This window comes from Phoxinus phoxinus (genome assembly GCF_949152265.1).
Source record: "Phoxinus phoxinus genome assembly, chromosome: 8".
NCBI classification, from domain to species: domain Eukaryota; kingdom Metazoa; phylum Chordata; class Actinopteri; order Cypriniformes; family Leuciscidae; genus Phoxinus; species Phoxinus phoxinus.
In genome coordinates this window covers 9,069,979-9,092,478 of record NC_136883.1, presented here as the reverse complement: position 1 = coordinate 9,092,478, position 22,500 = coordinate 9,069,979, and the positions used below count along the sequence as shown (strand labels likewise).

Genomic DNA, 22,500 nt, shown 5'->3' with positions numbered 1-22,500 from the left:
CTTAAAAAGGTTCTCTTTGAATTCATGCTAGTTTCATATGGTTTTGAAAAACCTTTACAGCATTCTCAAGACAGGTTTAAATGACTCTGAATGTAATAAAGTAATAACCTTATACTTAGACTACATGAGAGTGTACATCCTAATCGTTATTTTCAAGTAAATATATATATTTTAAAAACCTTAAAACACAAAAGCATTATGTTTTTGGTGGTTGTAACATGTGAAATTTTACAACCTGAACCAACCTTGCCATAAAAAGGTCAAATTATCTGACATTTTAAGAACCTCTGGCCCTTTACAGACGATCATTAGAGTCCTCTTTAAAATTTAATTTCCTGTTTTATATTTTTCTCTCTCATGTTTCTGCATTATGGTCACACCACATGACTAAGATTTGGTTTTTCAAGATAAATAGTGATTGGTAACTCATTTTAATAATAAAATATCCTAGAACTTATCTATAGAACTTATAGAATAGAATAGAATGTATCAGCTAATATAAATGATGTGCACATCAAAACTATACCATGACCTGGAAGTGCCATATTTGAATGTACACAAATGCAAATGAGATTTGCAAGCTGGGATAGAGGGGAAAATATGTTTTTTTTTAGACTACAGAGCACTTGTAGCACAGCAAATAAGCCATATTTTCTCCTTTTATGCTGTTTTTATGGTGCTATACCATTGTGTGGAGTACTGCAGCAACCATTCTCACCCAGACAGCAACATAATGTGGATTTAACGCATACCAGATGTGAGCCGGATCTGGGCCGACACTATGTTGCTGTCTGGGCACTTTTATTGTATGGAAAAGAGCACTGTGAGCATTCTAATCATTTAAGAACCTGTTAAGAATAATTAGAGAACTGTTATGCAAATGTTAGAATTTTACTTAAAGCTGCAGTACGTTACTTTTTGTGTGTGTAAAAAATTATCCAAAATAAATTGAGCAAGTACATAACCAGCCAGTGTTCAAAACTATCTGCTTGCCTCAGCTTGATTCAAAACGGTAAGCTTGTAATAATGTTTTTAATTCCAGTGGTACTGGTGGATTTCTGCGGGAAATTCAAGCATGTCTTTGCATCATTACGTCACGGCTATAGGCTATATTGCGTGTGAGGATGTTGGAGGTGAAGATTTATAGCCTTTTCTCACAGCACTTGATATAATTAAACTTATCAATTTGATGGCGGGTCCAGAAAGGTTCAAACGACAATCACCAGTGACAACTGGAGATTCACCCGTTGTAAAATGCAAAAGACCTCGGACTTCGGAACGGCTATAGAAAAAAAGAGACAGCAACCGGGCCCATGCAGAAACAAGGATAAACATCGGAAGGGCTTTTGAAAGGTGGCGTGAACTCCGTGTTTTGAAGGGTTTTTTTCTGCTGGACAGGTAAGACATAAGCGATCATTAGATTTAATCAGCGCGATTTACTGCAATGCTTTTTTCCCTTAGTTGGTCAAAACTGGATGTTACTTACTTGTTCAGATGTTATTTTCCGGTGAAAACTCTTATGTTGGTTATACTTCCAAAAAGTATAATCTGTGATTTCGAATGACAGTATCCACACCTCAAAACATTGGATTCATCCACTCTGTAACAACCCACGTAAAGTTGCTAATTCCGCTAATAACTGCAATTGCAGATTTCAAACAGAGATGGCGACAAAGACGAAAAACTACGGATTGCAGCTTTAAATTAAATGAGAAGAGGTAAACAGACCTAAGCTCTCTTTCTCTTTATTCATGTCTAGCTTTTGTGCAGCTCTGGAGGCATAAATCTAAATGTGTCTGGTGATAAACGTCTTCCTGTTTCCTGTTTAGAGAGCATTGACATGGAGATCTCTGGATCAGACAGGTGTGCGTTTTGTTTGAGTGTAACAATGTGTATTTGTCTACAGTATCATCTGGTTGCCACTAACACAGCTGTGCAGGTTACCAAGGCAATACCGAGACATGCGTCATATTCATTTCCGTGTTCATCTAAAGGTCGGCCAGTGATTCTCACAGAAAACAATAAGCAGTGCAGATCCGGTCTGTCTGTATGAATGCTGTGCCTTAAGCAGCCTGATTATGATGATACTAAACAACAAATAATTCAATATGCATACAAAGCAGTCTCTTAAGTTAATTTTGACTGTTTACATCTGCTCATGACATATTAAGCAGTGGTGTGTGTATGTGTGTGTGGTGTTCATGCTCTCTATGTGTTGGCTGACGGCTTTATGGGCCCCATATGGAAGAAATGGCCCCTAAAAGCTAATGGACCCTGAGACCCTTATGCTGCCTGCCAGCTAAACACAGGAGCTGAATGGGGTCTGTTGAACATCTGTTTTGAGTTCAACTAGTTTTGAGTTCATTGAACTCATTTAAAACTCGACAGCTCTGGATTCTTCGAATCATCTAAATCAAACAGTTGTGAAGTTCAAGGATGATTTATTTACTGTACATGCAGCGCTCACAGTGTCTATGGTGTGACAATGCCCTCTGCTGGGGAAAATTACATTATGGCTGCATACACAAAATACAGAGATAGGCTGGAGGTGTTTTAGCACACAGGCTAATTAAACATATGCAGCACAAATTTGATCATTTATAAAGTAATGAGAAACTCCCCGTCCTAATAAGGCAACACAAGGTCTGTTGCATTCGTCTCTGCCTGCCTCAGTGTGACGGATCTGACTGTCTGTGTCTACAATTTATCTACACACATAAATGTTACAGTACTTTTTTATTTTTTATTTTATTAAATATACAACATGTACTTCTTAAAATAGTATTTAAGTCTACCTATATTCTCTTTTTAACCAACTATTAAGTGGTTAAAATGTTTATACCCTTAAGTTTTACAACTTTGGAAAACCGGTAATTAAAGAGGTAATGTACAAAAATACTGAAATATCGTTTTGGCTATCTAGCCGATATATTTTATTTTTTATATAGGCATTATATATGCATTTTCTATTAGGCTATATTTTTTAATATTGCTCTCCAAGATATACACGTATATTTGTATCTAGTTATTTTCTATAATTTAACCCTCAGGTTGTGTTCGGGTCCTTTTATCACCCAGAGAGGATTATTCTTTTTCTTTTTAACGTTATGAAAACAACGTAAAATTATTATTTTTTTTTTTACACATTTTAGTGGTTTTTAATTCACTAAATTAATTCTCATTACTCTATATTATCACAGAATATTGTATTCAATCTTTTGGTTAACTTCTTTTTTTTTTAGCACAGGTTTTGTATTTATTTTTGGATCTGATTGATCGTAGGCCTCAATGATCTGAGCTCATGCACCTCAGTTTTTGACCAAAAAATGCATTATTTTGGGGGTAATTTGGCAATATTTAATAAAATGTAAAAATATTCTGTACAATTGATCACACTAGTGTGGTTTAATGTTTAACTAGGAAGTTTGTTTTGAAATGCTTTTATCTTGTACAAAATGCCACAAAGTCACACTTGTGGTGTTCCTAGTCAAAAATGACATACCTAAAAAAAGCATATAAATCTCTCGTTCTGCTATATTATCACCAAAAATTGGATTCAATCTTTTTGTCAAATTTTTTTGTAGGCCTCATTTTTGACCGGGAACACCACATGTGTGACTTTTATTTTTGTACAAAATAAAAGCCTTTCAAATCAAACTTCCTGGTTAAACATTTTTGACAAGGAGCACAAAATGTGTTACATGGTTTTCAACACAGCAGTTCGGTTTAAACATTTTGCACTATTTTGCTTTGTACCTTTCTTTAAACACAGTAATAATACATAAACTCTTTTTAAAACAATCAATTATAATAACACCATTTGATAATACTTTTATTACCCTTTATTAACAGTAAAAAAAACTGTCTGAACCAGTAATTCACAGGATGAGACAATATCATACATTATTACGGAGCCCCTTAAGGGACATGGTGAAGGAAAAATGTGTGATAGGAAGAAATATTTGCCTATATGTCAATGCTTTTACGTTCTCTCACAAATGTTTTGCATTCCCCCAAGAAACTTTGCGTTCGCTCGCAAAACTTTTGAGTTCATTGCGAGAACACAAAGTTTCTCGAATGCAAAACTTTTGCGAGAGAACGCAAAAGCATTTAGCCTAACTAGATTTCCTCCAATCTCATATTTTTTCTAGTGCCATGTCCCTTCAGGGGCTCCATACATTATAACAATAATTACATTTACACGGCATACACATTTAAACACAAGTATCTAAAAGACGGACAGCTAAAAGCAATAGATAAATACATGGCACACTCTTTAAAAATAAAGGATCTATTGGCATATGTTGTTCCATAAGGAACTTTTAACATTCATTGAATTTTTCCAATATACAATAGGTTGTTTATAATTGTAACCCAGACAGCAATATAGTGTCGGCCCAGATCCATTTGGGGAACCATGTGGTTCTTCCATGCCATTGCCTATTATTTAAGAGTGTTTTAGAGCACATGGAGGTGAATCAGAGAGTGTTTCTCAGGATGAGCTGCACATTGAGGCTTGACGGCTCCTCCACCGGCTGCTGGGACAGGTTGTTGGTTTGCGGGATGCTTTCTACAGTACAGTCCTTCACAGGACACACGGAGAAACGAGACAACAGCGTCACAAGAACGGACTTCATCATCACCATAGCGATGTGCTTTCCCACACACGACCGCGGGCCTGATCCGAACGGCTGAAAGAAACGGCTCGGCACCTTTAGAGAGAGACAGAGAAAGGTATCACTCTGTTAAGTGTTGACATGGTCACAAAACATCTTTTTTTTTTAACATTACTAACTTTTTATGTGTCTTAATGTACAAAATAATAAATTCAATTTATTAATAAAAAGTGTTTTATATTAATCTATATTAACCTTATGTTACTACGTTTTACAGTGCATTAGTAATAGGCCTACTAGTCCAAATACTTACTAATTTTCCTTAATTTATTATAATTTTCCTTAATTTATTATAATTTTACAATAGTAATAGCTTTCATATTTTTGGTATTTTGGTTAAAAAAACTATAATTACCACAGTGCATTTTTGTAAGGTTGTAAGAGAGATAAACATTGAATTTGTAGATTTTATACAACTGAACTGCTGTATAAAATTATGTTAATGAAACATAATGCATTCGTTTTTGTAGTGAACATTGATTGTTACTACTATATATTTTATGAATTTTCTATTATAAAATCAAAGTTAAATAGCATAGGATTTAAATACAACACTAGTGTTTGAAAAAAAAGAAGAAGAAAAAAGAAAATTATTTAAAAAAGAATACGATTAACATGGGATCTCCATTGAACAGTCTCAGAATTGTTATTTATTTAAATGATGGCTAATAGTTTATCATGATACATGTTTGTGAGGGCTTTACATAGGCCTCCTGAAAAATAAGACATGAAAGATATTTTATTATAATAAAGACTCACATTCTTCTGGAAGTTGTCGAGACTGAACTCATTCGGTTTAGGGAAGAAGTCAGATCGGTGCATTCGACCCACGTTTAATATGATGTTTGTTCCTTTCTTCACGTTGTAGCCCTCGATGACATCATCGTCCAGTGCCCGTCGCATGGTGAAGTCCACGACCGGGTGGAAGCGGAGAGACTCGTTGATAAAACTCTCCAGAATGTTTAACCTGGACAGATGTGAGTGCTGCAGGCTCCGACCAGCTACAAAACACAACCACAACATCGTGTTTAAATAACCAGTTTGAAACAAAAATTGACTACACGATCAAACATGAATAATCCAAAACGCAACATTCTGTCATTTTCATGTCAAAATCTGATAAACCAACATGTATTACTACTTTCATGATACTTTAATGTTGTCTTTAATGAAGTCTGTCACTAAATGGAAAAGAGTTACAAAAATATTATTCAAAATTTTTCTTTTTGTGTAGCCGTAGCCCTAATATTTCTAGAATGTTTGGCTTGGAATGACACGGTTGATGGTGAGTAAATGTATTTTAGTGTATCATAAATGCTTTTTAGTGTATTTGGCAGTACACTAAGGCAATAGAAGTTATTATGAAATTACATATGAAGTTCTAAATCTTAATCTTTAAGTCCTACCTCAAAAAATCACTCTTAAATTCAGCTTATTGCATTTAATATAAACTGAAGCCACAACACGTTTTCATTTAATTGTAAATGACATGCAATTAAGTATGAACACATTACATTCAGTTTGCAAGTTTTGCATATTCTATAAGAATATTATTTCCATAATAAGTAGGCTGCTCTTTTTTTATGTGTACTTTTCACATGGGGTGAACGACAAAAGGACTGTATCTTGTGTGTGCGCTCAGACCTAAAACAGTTTCCATTTCCTGCAGGATCTTCAACTCGACGTCCGGATTCTGTTTGAGTAACAGCAACATGAAGAATAGACTGATAGAGAGAGTATCTGGAGCCGCGATCAACATCTCCAACACACACTGCCTGACGTTCTCAGCGCTCAGCTCTCCGTGGCTCTAAACACACATACACACACACAGGTCAGTTATTATTGTGTGTGTGTGTGTGTGTGTGTGTGTGTGTGTGTGTGTGTGTGTGTGTGTGTGTGTGTGTGTGTGTGTGTGTGTGTGTGTGTGTGTGTGTGTGTGTGTGTGTGTGTGTGTGTGTGTGTGTGTGTGTGTGTGTGTGTGTCTGATACTGGCATGTCACATTCACCTGAGCGAATATCAACTCTGCTGTGAAGTCGAGCTGGTCGAGTTTTTCTGCATGTGTCAGCTGAACTTTCTTCTGCTCGATCAGAGCCGTGATGGCGTCCTGTAACTCCTGACTGAAACACGCACACAAACACACTATAAATAAATAAAACTCCCACTATAAATAAATAAAAATTCACTTTACAATTCAGTCCTAAAAGGAGGACCTTCAAAGCTAGATGCAGCATTTATGACGGTGTTCCTTACAAATAAAGCACTGTGGTCTTATTCATATAGCATGGTATTTACATGCATTTACACACCTCTCCAAAACAAAATGGCACTATCATGAACTCACGCTTCTCTCTTGTGCTTCTTGTGCAGCCAGTCCAGTCTGAAGTACACATCAGGTTTGATTAATACGGTCTGCCAGGTGTCAAAATATTTCTGAATCTTCTGAAGCAGATCACGCTCTACAACACAGCAGCAAGACTCAAGCAGTTAAATATGTTCTTTAGTGAATCTTCAATGTATGTCAGGTATTAAAAAGCAATATTATGAATGTTCACAAACAATAGAGAGAACATCATGCCCTTATGCTCGTGTTTATACTGTACATTCCAGACAGTGACATAGTGTCGGCCCAGATCCGGGCCACATCTGGCACATGTGGATTCAACGCATACCAGGTGTGGGCCGGATCTGGGCCGACACTATGTTTGCCGTCTGGGATTATGCCAATATGCTGAACGTGATTTCACCATGTACAACATGTTCCTGGATTAACACATGTTCATTCAACATTCCAATCAACCAATCAGATTTGAGGGAAAAGTTTACAGTTTATGTCAAGATACATAGCATATAAAACACAGACAGCAACATAGTGTTGGCCAAGATCCGGCCCACATCTGGTACGCATGGAATCCACATGTGCCAGATGTGGCCCGGATCTGGGCCGACACTATTTTGCTGTCTGGGAAGCGTTTCACTTCATTTTGATGGTCCACTTTAGACATTCTAAGTAACTTGTCATCTAACTCTCACTAGAGTATTAGTAGACTGTAGTAGAATAAGTTAACATGTACCGTAGTTGGAAAGTTACTTATAATTAGTAGAATGCCTATAGTGGATCGTCTAAATAAAGTGTTACCTATAAAATAAATACACTGTCATTCAAAAGATTGAGTAAGATTTCATTGTACGGACAAAAAAACTGTGAGACACTGTTCAAAATATCTTCTCTTGTGTTCTGAAGCAGATTAAATGTCATAGAGGTTTGGAACTACATGGGTGAGTAAATTATGTTTTTTTTTTTTTTGTGAACTATATAATTTTAAGTCCAACTTACAAATAAATGGCATGGCATCATATAACAAAAGGTTTAAGTTCCTATATACCTTTTTGAGCTGTTGTATGTATGTTAGTGCAAGTGTTTCTCAGGACTGACCATTGAGAGCGACTCCTAGAAACAGTCTGTTGGAAATGTCCACCACAATGCACCGCAGCAAGTTGAGAATGTCCACCTGTCCCCGAGCATCCGTCAGGTGAGACAGATCGTCCAGGTGTGTGGTTGTGGAAGTGGTGCAAATCTCTAAAGTTCTCTGAAGCCCTGGACCTGTTAGAGCTGATACACACACGTACACGCTTAGCACAAAACAAACACTGGAATGAAATTAGATATCTAAATGAATTGCAAAAGAGAAAAGATACAAGTATGTGACATAGAGATGTCAAATTTGATCATGCAATTTAAATCTTTTTATGCACATTAGCAAAAGCATGCCCACCTTTAGCATAAAAGGTGCGGATTTTTTTCCAGAGCACCACATTTGAGTTGAATATGATGCCCTGTTCATGCATCCCAATACACTGCAGACCTAGTTTGCTCCCAAAGCGTGAGGTGTACAGAGATCTCCTCAACACATGACACACAGCAGATGACCTGTGACGCATCAGAATAATACATTCATGCCACATTTGGGTTCATTTATCCTGGAATATTGTGTGATTGGTGTCCTTTGTGAAAGAGACATTTCATTGTTTTGAATGTGCACTTGTGTACTTAAAAACTTAAAAGTATGTTTAAAAAAAAACTGTACCTGCAAATATTATAATATTAATGAAATTCAAGGTGACTTCAGTGCACTTAAAGAGAGTACACTTTTGTGACAATGTAATAATGTAAATTAAAAGTTTAACTTTAAAGTACATTTCAATCATTATGTTTTAATATTTTTTGTCATACTTTAAAATGTACTTATTATTATGTGTTGACTAACATGCTAAGGCACATGCAAAGTTCTTGATTATTATTTTTTGCATTTAAAGTTAATGTTAATACACGATGTGCTAAATTGCAACTTCATTACAAATGTGTAATGATAAATATATTTAAATACATGACACAAGTTTCAATTGAAATTATATTAAAGTATATTTAATGCTTGTCAGATGTACACTTTAACCATATTTCAAAGACAATAGAAGTAGTTATGAAATTCCATATACGGATGTATTTATGTTTCCCACTTAACTAATTGACTTAACATGTATTTAAACGATAATATCATTAGTTTAACTGTAAATAACATACAATTAAGTGTAACAGTCAGTTCACACTTAAGAATATTCTTTAAATTTAATGTATATTTTTTCTGTACCTTTAAAAAAAAAAAAAGGTATGCTAAGTGTACTTCTTTTTCACAAGGGGTGATGTGTGTGTCAGGACTTACCTGCTCAAGATGAGAGTTTCCTCACCGTTGATCCAGACCCGCACAATGTCTCCATATTTGCTGTTGTAGTAGTTGCTGGCAGTCCCGATCCCAGACCAGATGAACCGACAGTAAGAGAGAAAAGGACCCAGGCCCAGGAAGAAACAAGGACCTGAATAAAACACATTGCAGCAAACAAGTAATTGACATGATAACACGTGACATGATATAATTCATCTAAATCAATTTCAAGAAACAGAGTTTTTATGACCCCATTAAAACATAACAATATGTGAAAAATACACCATTGCTAAATATACTGCTAATTATTGTTTATAGTGGAATTTAGCAAAACAATGTACCTGTAGCAATTAGGTGCATTCATATTGAATGTGCTCACAGGTGTCTGTTTATAGTCACTTTACATTTATATTAACATTTATTTATTCTATCAGAATTTAGACCATCCGTTTTACATGTTACTATGCTATTTACCCAAAACGTAAAGAGCATAGTCACTAACAATTGATAAAAAGGCAAAAAACACATGATAGCAGATGTAACCACTTGAAACTCCTCTTTCCCACAACCATCAGTTCAGAATGAAAATCAGTTCCACAACATGCTGCAAAATAATAAAGGACAAAATTTCAAACAAACCCTACCGACCCGGCACATGCGATTTCTCTGGCCGATGGTGTCTGATGGCCAGCAGCAGGCAAAGTAACAGCAGCAGCAGTGTGGCCGTGGCTCCACACACATTGTCTTGAGCCCCTTCAGTGCCATTACGGGCCCCTTCGACCAGAAAGTCAACCGCAGCCTCGCCAAGACGCACCGGCTTCATTCCACAGGGCTGGAGCAGTTCAGCTGCCATAAGAACAGATGGGGGAACAGCCTCTTCAAGTCTAAAGCACCACAACTGCAGACATACACTTTTATATCTGAGCGGTTGCATGGGATTGGATCAGGATAATTCAAAAGTCAAAATAAAAACTCAGCATAACCTTGTGTGATCCTCGTGTCCTTGCGGTTTGAGTTTCCAAAACATTTTCATGACACTCGAACCCTCAGCTGTGCCAAACTCATCTCTGAATTTTCATTAAGGCATCAAAGACTTTTAAGAGATATGAGACATCTGTGGCATGACCTTCAGTCATTCTACGGGCTACAAAAAGGGCAATTTTTATTGATGGTGCTATAGACAACAAGCATACTTAGGGTTACTGACTCAAACAAACCCAATGCCCCTTTTCTTAGAAAACAAACATACAATTTTCCAATGGTGGAAAATAAAACAGAATATCAATGGACACCTACAAAAGCTCAAGGAAAATTTGATTTCTCAGTTCATCACCCCTTTAACACTTTTTAACAGCCTATTTATTAATTCATTTATTAATTCACCTGGCTCAAGGCTGGTCATTGTAGTTCAAAACCAAGACCGTCCAACCTAAAACCAGACCACTGATTCCTAGAACCCCTGTCTCAAATCCATTATTATGGTTCAGACACACTTTACCACTGTATGTTTATGTGTGACATGGACACTCTTGAGTCTTGCATACACATATCATTGTGGACACAATGTAAAGTCTTACCAACCATTCATATTAGTTTTATCTTTAACAATCTCTTCACAAATTTCTTGTATTATGTCTTAAATCATCACGATTATTTAGGAATTTTATGGTTTTCATTTTCCAATTTAAAACAAAAACAAATTGTTACAGGGAGCACAACAGCTATTTTGTATCTTCAGTTTGCCCTCTTTGCGTGTCTTTATCAGATTCAGAGACATTGTGAATTCACTGAACGCCCACTTAAATCGCTAAAGAATTTATGGAAATAAGCTGACATCTTAGTCAGAGCAGATGCATGTAGCATTTTGGCGTTTTCTTCGTTAAGGGAGGGAAACTTTAATCAATCCCCCATAGTTCATCATTCCTTAATTTACTACTTAATTTTACACATTCGATCTCTCTTCTTCACACATTGAACTTCTCATCTACAATCCCAAATACACATTGATTTAACCCTGCCCCATCTGCTGTATTGACTCTCACTTGTTTTTTGATTCTTAGTTATGATGTAGAAGAATAGCATGCAGGTCAATATTTAATGGCAGAAGCTTAATGGTTAATGGTTGAACTCCTGGGTAGTTAAATTGATGTTGCTGGTTAAGGCCCAAAGAGAGGTATTTGTGAACCGTTGTTGCCTTGAGCAAAAACTTCAGGTTACTCCGGAGGACTTAAGCTGTAATGTTACTGTAAGTTGCATTAAATAAGAAAAAACAATTAACTTACATTACAAGATTTGTATATTTTCTGAAGAAAATGTTAGTTCATCTAGAGCTCACGAGTGTTCTGTGTGTAAGTCAGATATGCCCATGCTTAAGTTTCTGTGGCCTTCTGGTCCCAAGATATAGTACTTTTCAAGTCTATGATTTTTTTTCTTGCCTTCATCATATATGACTGATAGTTATTAGCTATATTTATTTGTGTAGTGTATCGAATTATGTGACTACATGGAGGTGTACAGGGGGGATTTCTGTAGATGTCAGAATCTCAGGGTGGTCCCGGTAAAAACCCCTCTCATAAAGGAGGAGTCAACCCTTTTTGAACAGGCAACATCATCATACACTACGTATTTAGGGCTGGAATGTCTTTCTCGGAAAGAAACAAGGAATCTTTAATTCATTGGGGAACAAAGTGTCTGCACATTGAAAGCCACGTCACTTAAATATGTTGTCATTTCAATACAGCCTTTGTGGTCCTTGAGTTTCGCAATTCTTCAAATAAGTTGTTTGTCCTCTGTAGCAAAACTGGGCAGGAAGCCAAAAGGAAAGGAATTGTGGGTACTGTCAACCATACATTTATAGATCATGCATGTTGTTGGCTGGTGCTTTCTTACTAAGACTTCCAAGAAACTGCTAATAATTGTGTTTGCGGAAACTACATTTTGTGGTGAATATTAGTTACAAAACTCAGTAAGTAGAGCAACAGGTTAATTTTTCATGATTATGTCACACATGTCTGTAATGTCTTTCTTTATTGTTCATTCACTGAATTACTTCGGCAGCCCATCACCACACACCTGGCATCCTGAGGAGACAGTGTATTGATCTCTGGGAAGGTTGTGTGTTCAGCTTAATGAAAGCAATGCTAGCCGCACGACTTATGTGGGTGGATATTTGTTCGGTTTCTCATGAGGAGTGCCAAGCGACAGAAAATAACAGCAATGTTTGAGACACAACGCACTGCGAGAGAAGCCAAACCACTTCCCATTACTGAAGACAGTCCAATGTCTTCTCAACTGACCCCTTTTGAGGTCTGAGGGCCTGTTATATAAAAGTCTTGCATAAAATGAAAGTATATTTTTACAGTTTACATTGTTTAATAATTAATGTATCATCACTTTTAATGAAAAGATCTAGCTTTCCATAAAAATGTGAATATTTTAAATTAAAAGGAAGATATTAGTTAATGCCTTCTTGTTTGTGTAAATAAAGCGCCATCCTATCGTATGTAAAGTATGGTGTGCAACAAGACTCTGTTTTAGGCTCTTTGTAATTCCCTTTGTGCATGCTCTCTTTATGATATTAGGAAACATGGCATTAGTTTTTATTATTATAGATGATGACATACACCTTTACATCTCCTCCAGATCCTTACCAAAACAATGACCTGTGTTAAGGACATTAAAAAAACTATCTTTGTACCAAATCCTTTAAAAAGTAAGCTGCTTAACTATAATATGTGCCTAAATGGTACATCAGACCACATTAGTACCACCAATACCACAAATTGTGCTGTACTAGAGACAAGATTGCTTTCAAATGTCCAATTCAACATGACATGCACATCTAGATGGTTCAACTGTTTGACATGCTCTACTGATGTGGTATTGGTACTGATGTGGTCTAATATTTTACCTGATGTGGTCAAATATAACACTCTTGTAAATTAACTATGACCAAGATTAGCTAATAACAGATTTAAGGTTAAAGCCAATTATTCTCACAAACCAGACTTCTAACTGGCACCTTTGTTTGTCAGTGAAGTTTTACCCAAGAAACTTCTTAAAAGAATGACAGATAAACCTAACTGAAATGAAATGACCTCCACACTCCCTTCAGCGTAAGCACATGCTCAGCACAGTACAGACTCAACTCAGCACTGATACCTTGTTTCCTGGCTCGCGTGATCACATAAAACCAACCAAGGAGCTTGTAGCCCAGCTTGTATGTTTTATTTGGCAATGACCTACAGCTGCAGGGCAGAGGACCACAAAACACAACAGACATCACGGCTTCATACAGCAGTGTACTGTATCAATGTTTATCAGAGGGAACTCTAATCTTTTTAATGCACAAATCATCTGGTTGTGCATATTATATTATTAATGTAGAACCAATACTGGCAGTGCCTGCCATTTCCAATTATAGCAAGTGCGGATGTATTCCACATTCATTATATAACTACAGAAAGTGAACTCGACTCGACTCAGTGAGAGCGAGGTGCTGGCTGATATCAGATCAAAACTAGAATTTAATCTACAGAAGTGGGTCATGCTGCGTGATATGGGCAATATAAGAATCGCACGCCAGGCCTTAAACTCCAGAACCAGTCTGAGTTCCCTTAAGGGTCTCGGCTCCTTTAGCTGCTGACGTTTACTCACTCTGACATGTTCATGAAATCACCTTGGAGCTGAATCACTTTTTTTTGCCAGTAATGTTTTGTCTATATTGTTCCATTGTCTCATATGTGGACATACTTTTTAGAGTTTGTCAGCTAAAGTGTACAATGTACATGTTCTGGTGTTAAAAGTTTAGCTGCCTTTGCCAAGAAAGCTTTGAATGGTCTAATAATAAAGCGTCCATAAAAACACTAGACATTTCACGGTCTTCATGGAATTTGGACTGTTTCAGGAAAGTGTTTACTGAAATCTTTCTGTGATTGTGTAGTTTTCTTCCACATCATTGGCTTTTGGTGTCGATTGTGGATTATGCTGGTCAGCCCACGGTCATGCTGAAGAATGGACTCTACTGCATATAAATCAGGTGACTGCACAAGAGGGGGGTTCTTCTCCAGCGCATCAGGACGGCACAAAGCCCAGCAGCCCTCAGTCGCACATAAACTCGACTCGAAACAAGGACTTCAATTGTCTCATCGCATCCAAAGACTGCCTTTTTTTAAGGGGAACATTCTAGGCTTTCATAATTCAGCCTTATTTTTAAAATTTTGCTTCGCAGTTTTTGAACACTTTCCGAATTTGGGGTCAGAATGCTGGATCCGCTGGCAGAGTTGAGAAGAACCGGAGGCTTTAGGCAATGCGGAGGCCGGTTGCCCTGGCAGATACGTTGGGTCTTGTACAGCGTGTGCGTACTGACGGTGATGAACTGTGCCGGGCTGGTGCTTCTCCTGGTTCAGCAGAGAGAGTTGTGGACTCATCTGACTGAGGTGGAGAAGCAGATGGTGGAGATCTCTCAGAGCTCCGTGGTGGAGTTCATGACACAGGTGAATGAAGATGAAGCAGAGCCTCAATACTCCAGAAACAAACGCAGCCGGCAGCATCGAGGGACACGACCCTTCGAGGAGCACGAGGGGAGTGTGGGAGAGGACGTCTTGGGAGATTTCCAGTCTCATTATCAGCAGCAGACGCATGGGCCGGTTTACCAGCGCAAAACAGAAGAGCAGGATGGAATGATGATGATGATGACATACTCCATGGTGCCAGTAAGAAACGCATGCCTACATGATTGATTTATTTGTGTATATTAATTTCAAACATTTCTCCCATATTGCTTTCCATTTTTAAAGTGGTTATTCACTTTAACTGTCTAGCTTAACTGTATTAATTTCCTGATATATGGGAATGTTTCTTATAACAATTAATAATGACAGTTACTATATTTACTCAGATATTTTATATTTTATCATACACTGTAACAGGACATTATCCGTTAAGTTTATGGACTTTTTCTTTAACACAACAGTGCAACACAATGCAATTCATAATTTAAAATACGGGTAAAACACCTGTGAAAAATCAGTAGCCTATGGAAAATTCTCTCATATTAACACAAGTACATTGTGCCCAATTTTTACAGACTTTTATTCAAGTTTAATGAAGAACTAATAAATGATTTATCTGTTGTAGATAGCTTTTCATTAATATACTGTATACAGCTTGTTTTGTCTTCTATTCACATATGAACTTAAGGTAAATGCAGTTTGGCTCCTTTAGATTTATGTTTTTTTTATTTTCTTCAGTTGTTACATGATTCTTCTAGACCATAAAGACTTGACTACAAATATAATATATTTTTGTAAACAGGTAAAGATTCTCCTGGACATTTGCAACAGTACTAAAGGAGTCTGTCTGACTGGTGAGCATTAGGATCTATTGTGTCATTTTTATTTTCATGACTTATCTCCTAATCTATAGTCTTTAAGTTCACAGTTTGGTTTGTTTTTGGCTTCTACAGGGCCACCAGGACCACCAGGAATTCCAGGTAGGAAATTAACTTCTAATGTTATTTGTATGCACTGTAATTTGATCAATAAGTTATGACAACATATGCTTTTACATTGCTTGAACTCATCAATAGCAATTTTCAAAATAAATGTATAAGTTATACAAGATTCAGCTAATTTTTAAGCCATTTTAATGTAATTTAAGTTGAAATAACTTAAAAACGTCCAAGTTGATTGTACTTAAAAATTTAAGGCAGCAACTTTTTTTTAACCGTTGTTATATTCTACCAGAAGAAAACATAAAAAAAAAATGCAGTACAAAAATATCCTCATGATACATCTTTAAAATACATAATTTTTTGGTTACGCTTCATTTCGATAGTCCACTTGGTATTCTACTAAATATAAGTAATTTTGACTACATGTCAATTAAATCTCATTAGAGTATTAGTAGACTGTTAGTTTAGGGTTAGGGTCTGGGTTATAGAATAAGTTGACATCTAGTTGCAAATTTACTTATAGTCAGTAGAATGTCTGTTAGGGGACCATCACAATAAAGTGTTAGCAGACAGTCTACTAATATTCTAATGGCAGTTAGTTAACATGTAGTTTCAAAGTAACATATTTCATGAGATTAATCTGGATGCATCATTGAACCTACACATGTATGTACCGGTAGTATTCCAAATAATGTGTTCCTCAAATAATGTCATCTTTTGGAATTCTAGGCTTGCCAGGTGTGGATGGAATGTCGGGGTATAATGGAACAGATGGAATTCCAGGGTTGTCAGGAGAGCCTGGAGCACAGGGAAAACGAGGAAAAAGAGGTCAGCTGTGTGCAAAAGAACATGGAAATCCATCATGCACATGAATGAATATAGTCAAAAAGGCCTTCTCAAAGAAAATGTCCTCCTTTCAAAGAGCTTTTTCGAAAATTCTGCAGCTTTTATCATCCTCTCAGGAAGAGGAGAGGGGAAATGTATCCCGCTTCAGTCACACAGCAGGATTCAGAGATACTTAGATATCTCCCACTGAATAAAGCTGAGCTCATGATCACAGCTGACTGACGCCTCTGTTCAGAGAGCACAAGAGCCCACAGGCTTTCTAGAAGTATTATTCAGCAAATCAATTACGAAGGAACTGAATGAAATTCTTTGTAGCGTGTTGGAGAGAATGCTGGAAAATATTTGAATACAGTTTAACGATGATGCCATATGTTAAGCTTCACTTTGACAACAAAGTAGCAAGTGATTGTTTATTGACAATTCATGCATCAGAATACAGTTCAACACACACTCACACAGATCAGCACTGCTTACCTGGGCTGCGTTTCCCAAAAGCAGCGTAAGCCTAAGTTGATCGTAGAGACCATTGGTGGCAATTGTTCAACGATCAACTTAAGCTTACGTTCCTTTTGGGAAACCCTGCCCTGGTCAGTTGGATGTCACAAGCTGTTTGAAACCAACAACCACCCAGAACACCCTAGCAACCACCAAGAACACCACCCAGCAACCACCAAGAACACCACCTAGCAACCAACCACCTAAGCACTCACTTCAATTCATAAAATGTATCTAGATATTCATGTAATGTTGGTAACTGTTTATTTTAAGGTGACAGTTACATGTACTTACTATAGTATTAACTGTGAATCATGCATAATTAGTAACTAACCAACATTTTATTTTACAGTGTCCTTGTTACACTTTACATGTAGTTACTGTAGTAATAACTATACATCATGCATGATTACAATGCAACCAACCCTAAACCAAGCCCTAACCCTATAGTAAGTACATTAGTATTGCGTAGTACTGAAATGTACACTGCAGTAAAAAAACGCTGGGCTTTGAATGGTTTGAGATCTGTGCTGCATGGAACTATAAATATATGATTCTTTGTACTTGTATGCAGGTCCTCCTGGTGAGAATGGGGAGCCTGGTGAGAAGGGAGAACAAGGATATCCTGGACCCCCAGGACCCCCTGGAGAACAGGGCGAACCTTCGAATGATGTCATTGTAGAGGGTAAAGACCAGTTCTATTTCTGTTTTTAAGCAATACGGTACAGTATGTGAGGCTATAGGAATGTAGTCACAGCTAAAGACATGAGGACATTCACAAAATGAGCAGCACTTATAAAATGGCTAAATCCTGACATCTATAGAGGTGCCTTTTTTTGACCACAGAAATGTTGGTGTGATAAGTGATCTTCTGCTTTAATCTGCAGGTCCACCTGGTCCAGTGGGACCCCCTGGCCTCCCCGGGCCGTCCGGTCCTCCAGGTCCCCCCGGGCCTCAAGGGCCACCGAGACACAGGAGCCACAGGTCACATCTTCACACGGGGAAGGAGTCTGTGGGTGAGTGAGTTGGGTCTGAAAATGACTAAAGTGGTGAATTGTGCATATTCATATTTCAAAAAGAGGGCATTTCACCTTTCACCATTATTTTATTTTAAATTATGAAAAAGTATTGTTTATAATTGAAATACATTTGCAAACTACAATTGTAAATAGTATTTGTGCTCCATTATTTTTCTTAAATTCTTGGAATACAGTATTAAAAAAAACGAATACATTTTAAAAAAAGTATGGTAACACTTTAGATTAGGCAACAGACATTCACTATTAACTATGAGCTATTTAGCATAGCATATTAGAAGATTATTGGCTGTTTATTAGTACTTATAAAGAACATATTTATGTCTTATTCTGCACGACCACATTCTAGATCCCTTAATCCTACACAACCACTACAACAACCACCTTACTTACTAATTTATTGAGGGAAAACGTACATTATCAATAATCAGTTTACTCATTTTCTTTATGCTTTATAAGTCTTTTTTTCTTTTTGGTTTTGGGGTGAAACCAATAAACAACCAGGACACCCTAGAAACCACCAAGAACGGCACCTAGCAACCAACCACCACTCACATTACTTTGTAAATTGTATCTTAACATTTATGTGATGTTTATTACATGACTTTAATGATACAATATATTTTGCCCTCTTTATTTTCGGGTGAAATTTGACCAAGGCATCCCCTTGGTCATACGATGTATCATAATATGTAATATTATATGTAATCTCTTTGTTTATTTTAGGTCACCTTAATTCAGTCCCAAATGATGATACTATCAGCCAGAAAATGGCATCATGGAAGATAAACGGTACTAACTACAGCAAATGATTAATGTTCTACATTTTTACACTACTACGGCCTTTATTAAACTTTAGACCGGACTGTGTTTGTGTTTGGCAGACTGTGTTATTAAGTCGGTGCAGAACCCCAGACATCTGATGAAAATGAGCAGCACGTTTGGAGCGTGGATGATGGACTCTGCCACTCACGATGATGAGAAGATTTGGGTAGCAGAACATTTCTCAGGTACTGAAGAAAGACCAAATACAACAGCATACACAACGAATACATAAACCCTGCGTTTAAACTTTAAGAGCATTACCCCATTTACTTCCATTTGAAAGTTGTAACTGTAACCAGAATGTTTTAATCTCTGAAAAAAAAAGGACGAGAAAATGCTCTGACATTGTGCACAAAAGGCTGTCATAGAGCATGCCTTGTGTTGGACCTGGAACATTCCTTTGTTGCTCATTTCAAGTTCACGAATGCTATTTTCGTACAGGTCGTATCATGAAGCAGTACAACAGCATCGCAGCGTTCCAGAACAGCAGCAGTGAATCCATTGACGTCCGGAGGTTTTTCCAAGGTTGCGGCCACACTGTACACAACGGCTCCATATTCTACCACATCGCTGGAACTTACAATATTGCTAAGTATGTTTGAAGACAGCATGGGCAGATTTCCTTGATAATATCAGAGTGAACTTATAGGTGCTTTAATTGAGCAAAAAATATTCATAATTCAGCCCAAAAATGTAGTTGTAATTCACATTTGTGAACAACCAATGAACTTTTGGCTGAATTTTACAACATGCTCCTTAAATGTACAATGGCCTCCACCCAAAGGAAATGTTGGTAGAGATTTAAACATTAAATAGGTCTATATTTACATTTTAAGCATCTAGTTTTTATATTTCTATTTTTTTAATAAATTGATTTTCTTTGTAGGTTGCACTCCTAGTCCTCTATACAAACACAAAATAAGAAATACAGGTGAAACTCGAAAAATGTGAATATCGTGCAAAAATTTATTAATTTAGGCTTAACAGGCTTTGAAAACCTTTTCACAATATTCTAATTTTGAATTTGGGGTTTTCATAAGCTGTAAGCCATAATCATCAAAATTATAACAAATAAAGGCTTGAAATATCTCACTTTGCATGTAATGAGTCTATATAATATATTAGTTTAATTACTGAAATAAACTTTTTGCACAATATTCAAAGTTTTCGCGTTTCAGCCGTATTGCAGAACGGCCTAAGTGCTTTTTTCCATTATGAATCTTCCCCATCTATCATAACTCTCAAATCTCATTTGCAATCGCAAGATCCAACAAGATCTTGCGATTGCATATGAGATTTGAGAGTTATTAAAAATGATCACTTTGAACATTCCACCAAACCTCATCTTTTTGTGTTCCATAGAGAAGTGAACGTCACAGCTTTGGAACAACATGAGTCAGAAAGCATTTTATATCTGTAATTTGCAATCTTCTTATAACTCATCCTGTCAATTGTCCAATAATTTTAGGTTTGACCTCCAGACCAAGATCTTACACATGCTGAGCATTGACAACGCCCTCTATCACAATCGGTCCTACCTCCTTCAGAACTCAAAGACGTATTTCAAATTGGCGGCGGATGAGAACGGTATGTGGATCATATTCGCCTCCAACATCGACGACAACATCATGGTGGCGCGACTGGATGAGAAAACGTTCTCCGTCACCACCTACATCAACACCACCTATCCCAGGACCAAGGGCGGCAATGCGTTTATCGCCTGCGGGATCCTCTATGTCACGGATTCAAAAGACACAAAGGTGACGTACGCCTTTGACCTCCTGAAAGAGAAACCTGTAAGTGTCAGTTTGGATCTGAGGGGACCTGGAGGGGTTCTGTCCATGATCTCATACAATCCCAGAGACAAACATCTCTACATATGGGACAGCAGCTACGTCAAATCATACCAAGTTCAGTTCTTCTCAGACGAGTAATGAAAACTGAGGGTGTGTTCACACTTGGCAGGTTTGGTTCGATTAAAACGAACTCGAATGGTGCGATTTCTCTGTTAGCGCGGTTCATTTGAATGACTGTGAACGCCATCCGAACCCTATCGCGCACCAGACAAGCAGAACGAGACCTCTCAAATTGTGGATTTCGGTTCGCGTGCAAAGAACTCTGGTGCAGTTCGACTGAAAAATTAACGCAACACAGACCAAAAAACATGATGTGATGTCACAATGCATCCCTAAAACAGAGGGAATGCTCAAGGATACGTGTTTTTCTCATCATAGTCACAATGTTGCCTATTACGGTTTGCGATCATCGTTTGTGTGACGGAGAAATTCCTTGTGCTGTTTTCAATCTTTTGCACATTTCATAAGTAGTTCTCAGCTGGTAAAAAAACAAGATATGTACACACATACAACTAGCGCATTTAGCCCATCACACAGTTTGGATATTCGGTAAGTTCCGTCACAAAATATATGTCATAAAATAACTATGAGAACTGAACTACAAGTGTGAACACACCCGTAATTGCAATACTTAAGTGTGTTTTTGTTGTCATGTTCATGTATATTTATAAGCAAATAATAATTAATGCTTCAGTTGTTACCCATATTTTTTTCTTGAGTGGATAATAGATCAAGAATAAATGACTATTCTAGTGATACCAATAAGATGTTCATGTAAACTATTTGGACACTTAAGCCATGCTTAAAACTTGATATCATTGCATTAGAAATGTCAAACCAGCAAACAAACTTGTAACGTAAGCTTGCGTCTCTTTCTTTAAAATGAATCACACTTGGTTTGATAATTGTAACCTAATGTAATGATATTCAGGCATTTTAAAACATGACTTGAGAATCCAAATGCATTTCGGGGCTACTATATTTATTAAAGTTTTGGTATAATTTTCACTTTTAAAAGTTGCATTTTCCTTCTTTTTGGCTAATATGCATTTTTTAAGTGACTATTTATTAATTCATGCAACACAAGCAGAACAAATTTTGGTGCAAATTGTTTGCAAAACCATTTGCAAACCATACATTGAATGGTTTTACAAAAAGTTTACACAGAAATGAATTCGCCTCTTTCATGAATGAGACCAAACGAGTGTAAATAATAAATGGAATTTCTATGTGCGTACTATGAATTTTGTAATTTCTCATATATATCTCCATATTATATCCTTTAAAAAAAAACACCAGGGTCTGACGGTCAAATTCACCCTCCAAAACATCCTCACAAACCATTTTTACCATTATTTTGCTATTTTCTAGTATTGCTTTAGTATTATTTTTATTTACTTTATAGCCATTCTGACGTCATTTGAATGTCAGTTCAGTGGTGGAGTAGGTTTGGAGTAAGATAAGACAAAGTATGTATGTAAGTATGTCTGAAACCAAATATATTTGTTTAAGTTATATTGCATGCATATGTATCTACAAATGATTGGAAATCCTGAAATAAACCCTGAAATATGTTAATCTAAAGACGTGTC

At 36.9% G+C, this 22,500-nt stretch overlaps 2 protein-coding genes and 1 long non-coding RNA gene across 3 annotated transcripts; 2 read left to right on the top strand and 1 right to left on the bottom strand.

Moving 5' to 3' along the window:
- Nucleotides 1–3,580: 3,580 nt before the first annotated feature.
- Nucleotides 3,581–10,329, bottom strand: cyp19a1a (cytochrome P450, family 19, subfamily A, polypeptide 1a; the record flags this gene model as incomplete). Its single annotated transcript, XM_079620336.1, has 9 exons — nucleotides 3,581–4,712; nucleotides 5,436–5,677; nucleotides 6,321–6,483; nucleotides 6,683–6,794; nucleotides 7,019–7,133; nucleotides 8,111–8,287; nucleotides 8,451–8,605; nucleotides 9,396–9,546; nucleotides 10,044–10,329. 9 exons carry the CDS (start codon nucleotides 10,327–10,329, stop codon nucleotides 4,479–4,481), a joined length of 1,635 nt encoding a protein of 544 aa, XP_079476462.1. The 3' UTR covers nucleotides 3,581–4,478.
- On the top strand, nucleotides 5,545–10,105 carry LOC307002588. The gene is made up of 6 exons (XR_013798502.1): nucleotides 5,545–5,653; nucleotides 6,346–6,507; nucleotides 7,919–7,953; nucleotides 8,088–8,207; nucleotides 9,371–9,573; nucleotides 9,971–10,105. It is a non-coding gene; the product is annotated as an uncharacterized lncRNA (long non-coding RNA).
- A 4,008-nt stretch (nucleotides 10,330–14,337) lies between the features above and the next one.
- On the top strand, nucleotides 14,338–22,489 carry gldn (gliomedin). The gene is made up of 10 exons (XM_079620335.1): nucleotides 14,338–15,109; nucleotides 15,711–15,762; nucleotides 15,862–15,888; nucleotides 16,579–16,677; nucleotides 17,765–17,875; nucleotides 18,078–18,206; nucleotides 18,954–19,019; nucleotides 19,112–19,237; nucleotides 19,494–19,644; nucleotides 20,521–22,489. Exons 1-10 carry the CDS (start codon nucleotides 14,657–14,659, stop codon nucleotides 20,984–20,986), a joined length of 1,680 nt encoding a protein of 559 aa, XP_079476461.1. The 5' UTR covers nucleotides 14,338–14,656; the 3' UTR covers nucleotides 20,987–22,489.
- Nucleotides 22,490–22,500: the final 11 nt, after the last annotated feature.

Bases quoted from the DNA above. Each gene is read 5' to 3' on its own strand.
- gldn (XM_079620335.1), top strand. From the start codon at position 14,657: ATGCTGGATCCGCTGGCAGAGTTGAGAAGAACCGGAGGCTTTAGGCAA. The intron at 15,763-15,861 runs GTGAGCATTAGG...TGGCTTCTACAG, and splicing joins TAAAGGAGTCTGTCTGACTG to GGCCACCAGGACCACCAGGA. The intron at 17,876-18,077 runs GTAAAGACCAGT...TTTAATCTGCAG, and splicing joins GAATGATGTCATTGTAGAGG to GTCCACCTGGTCCAGTGGGA.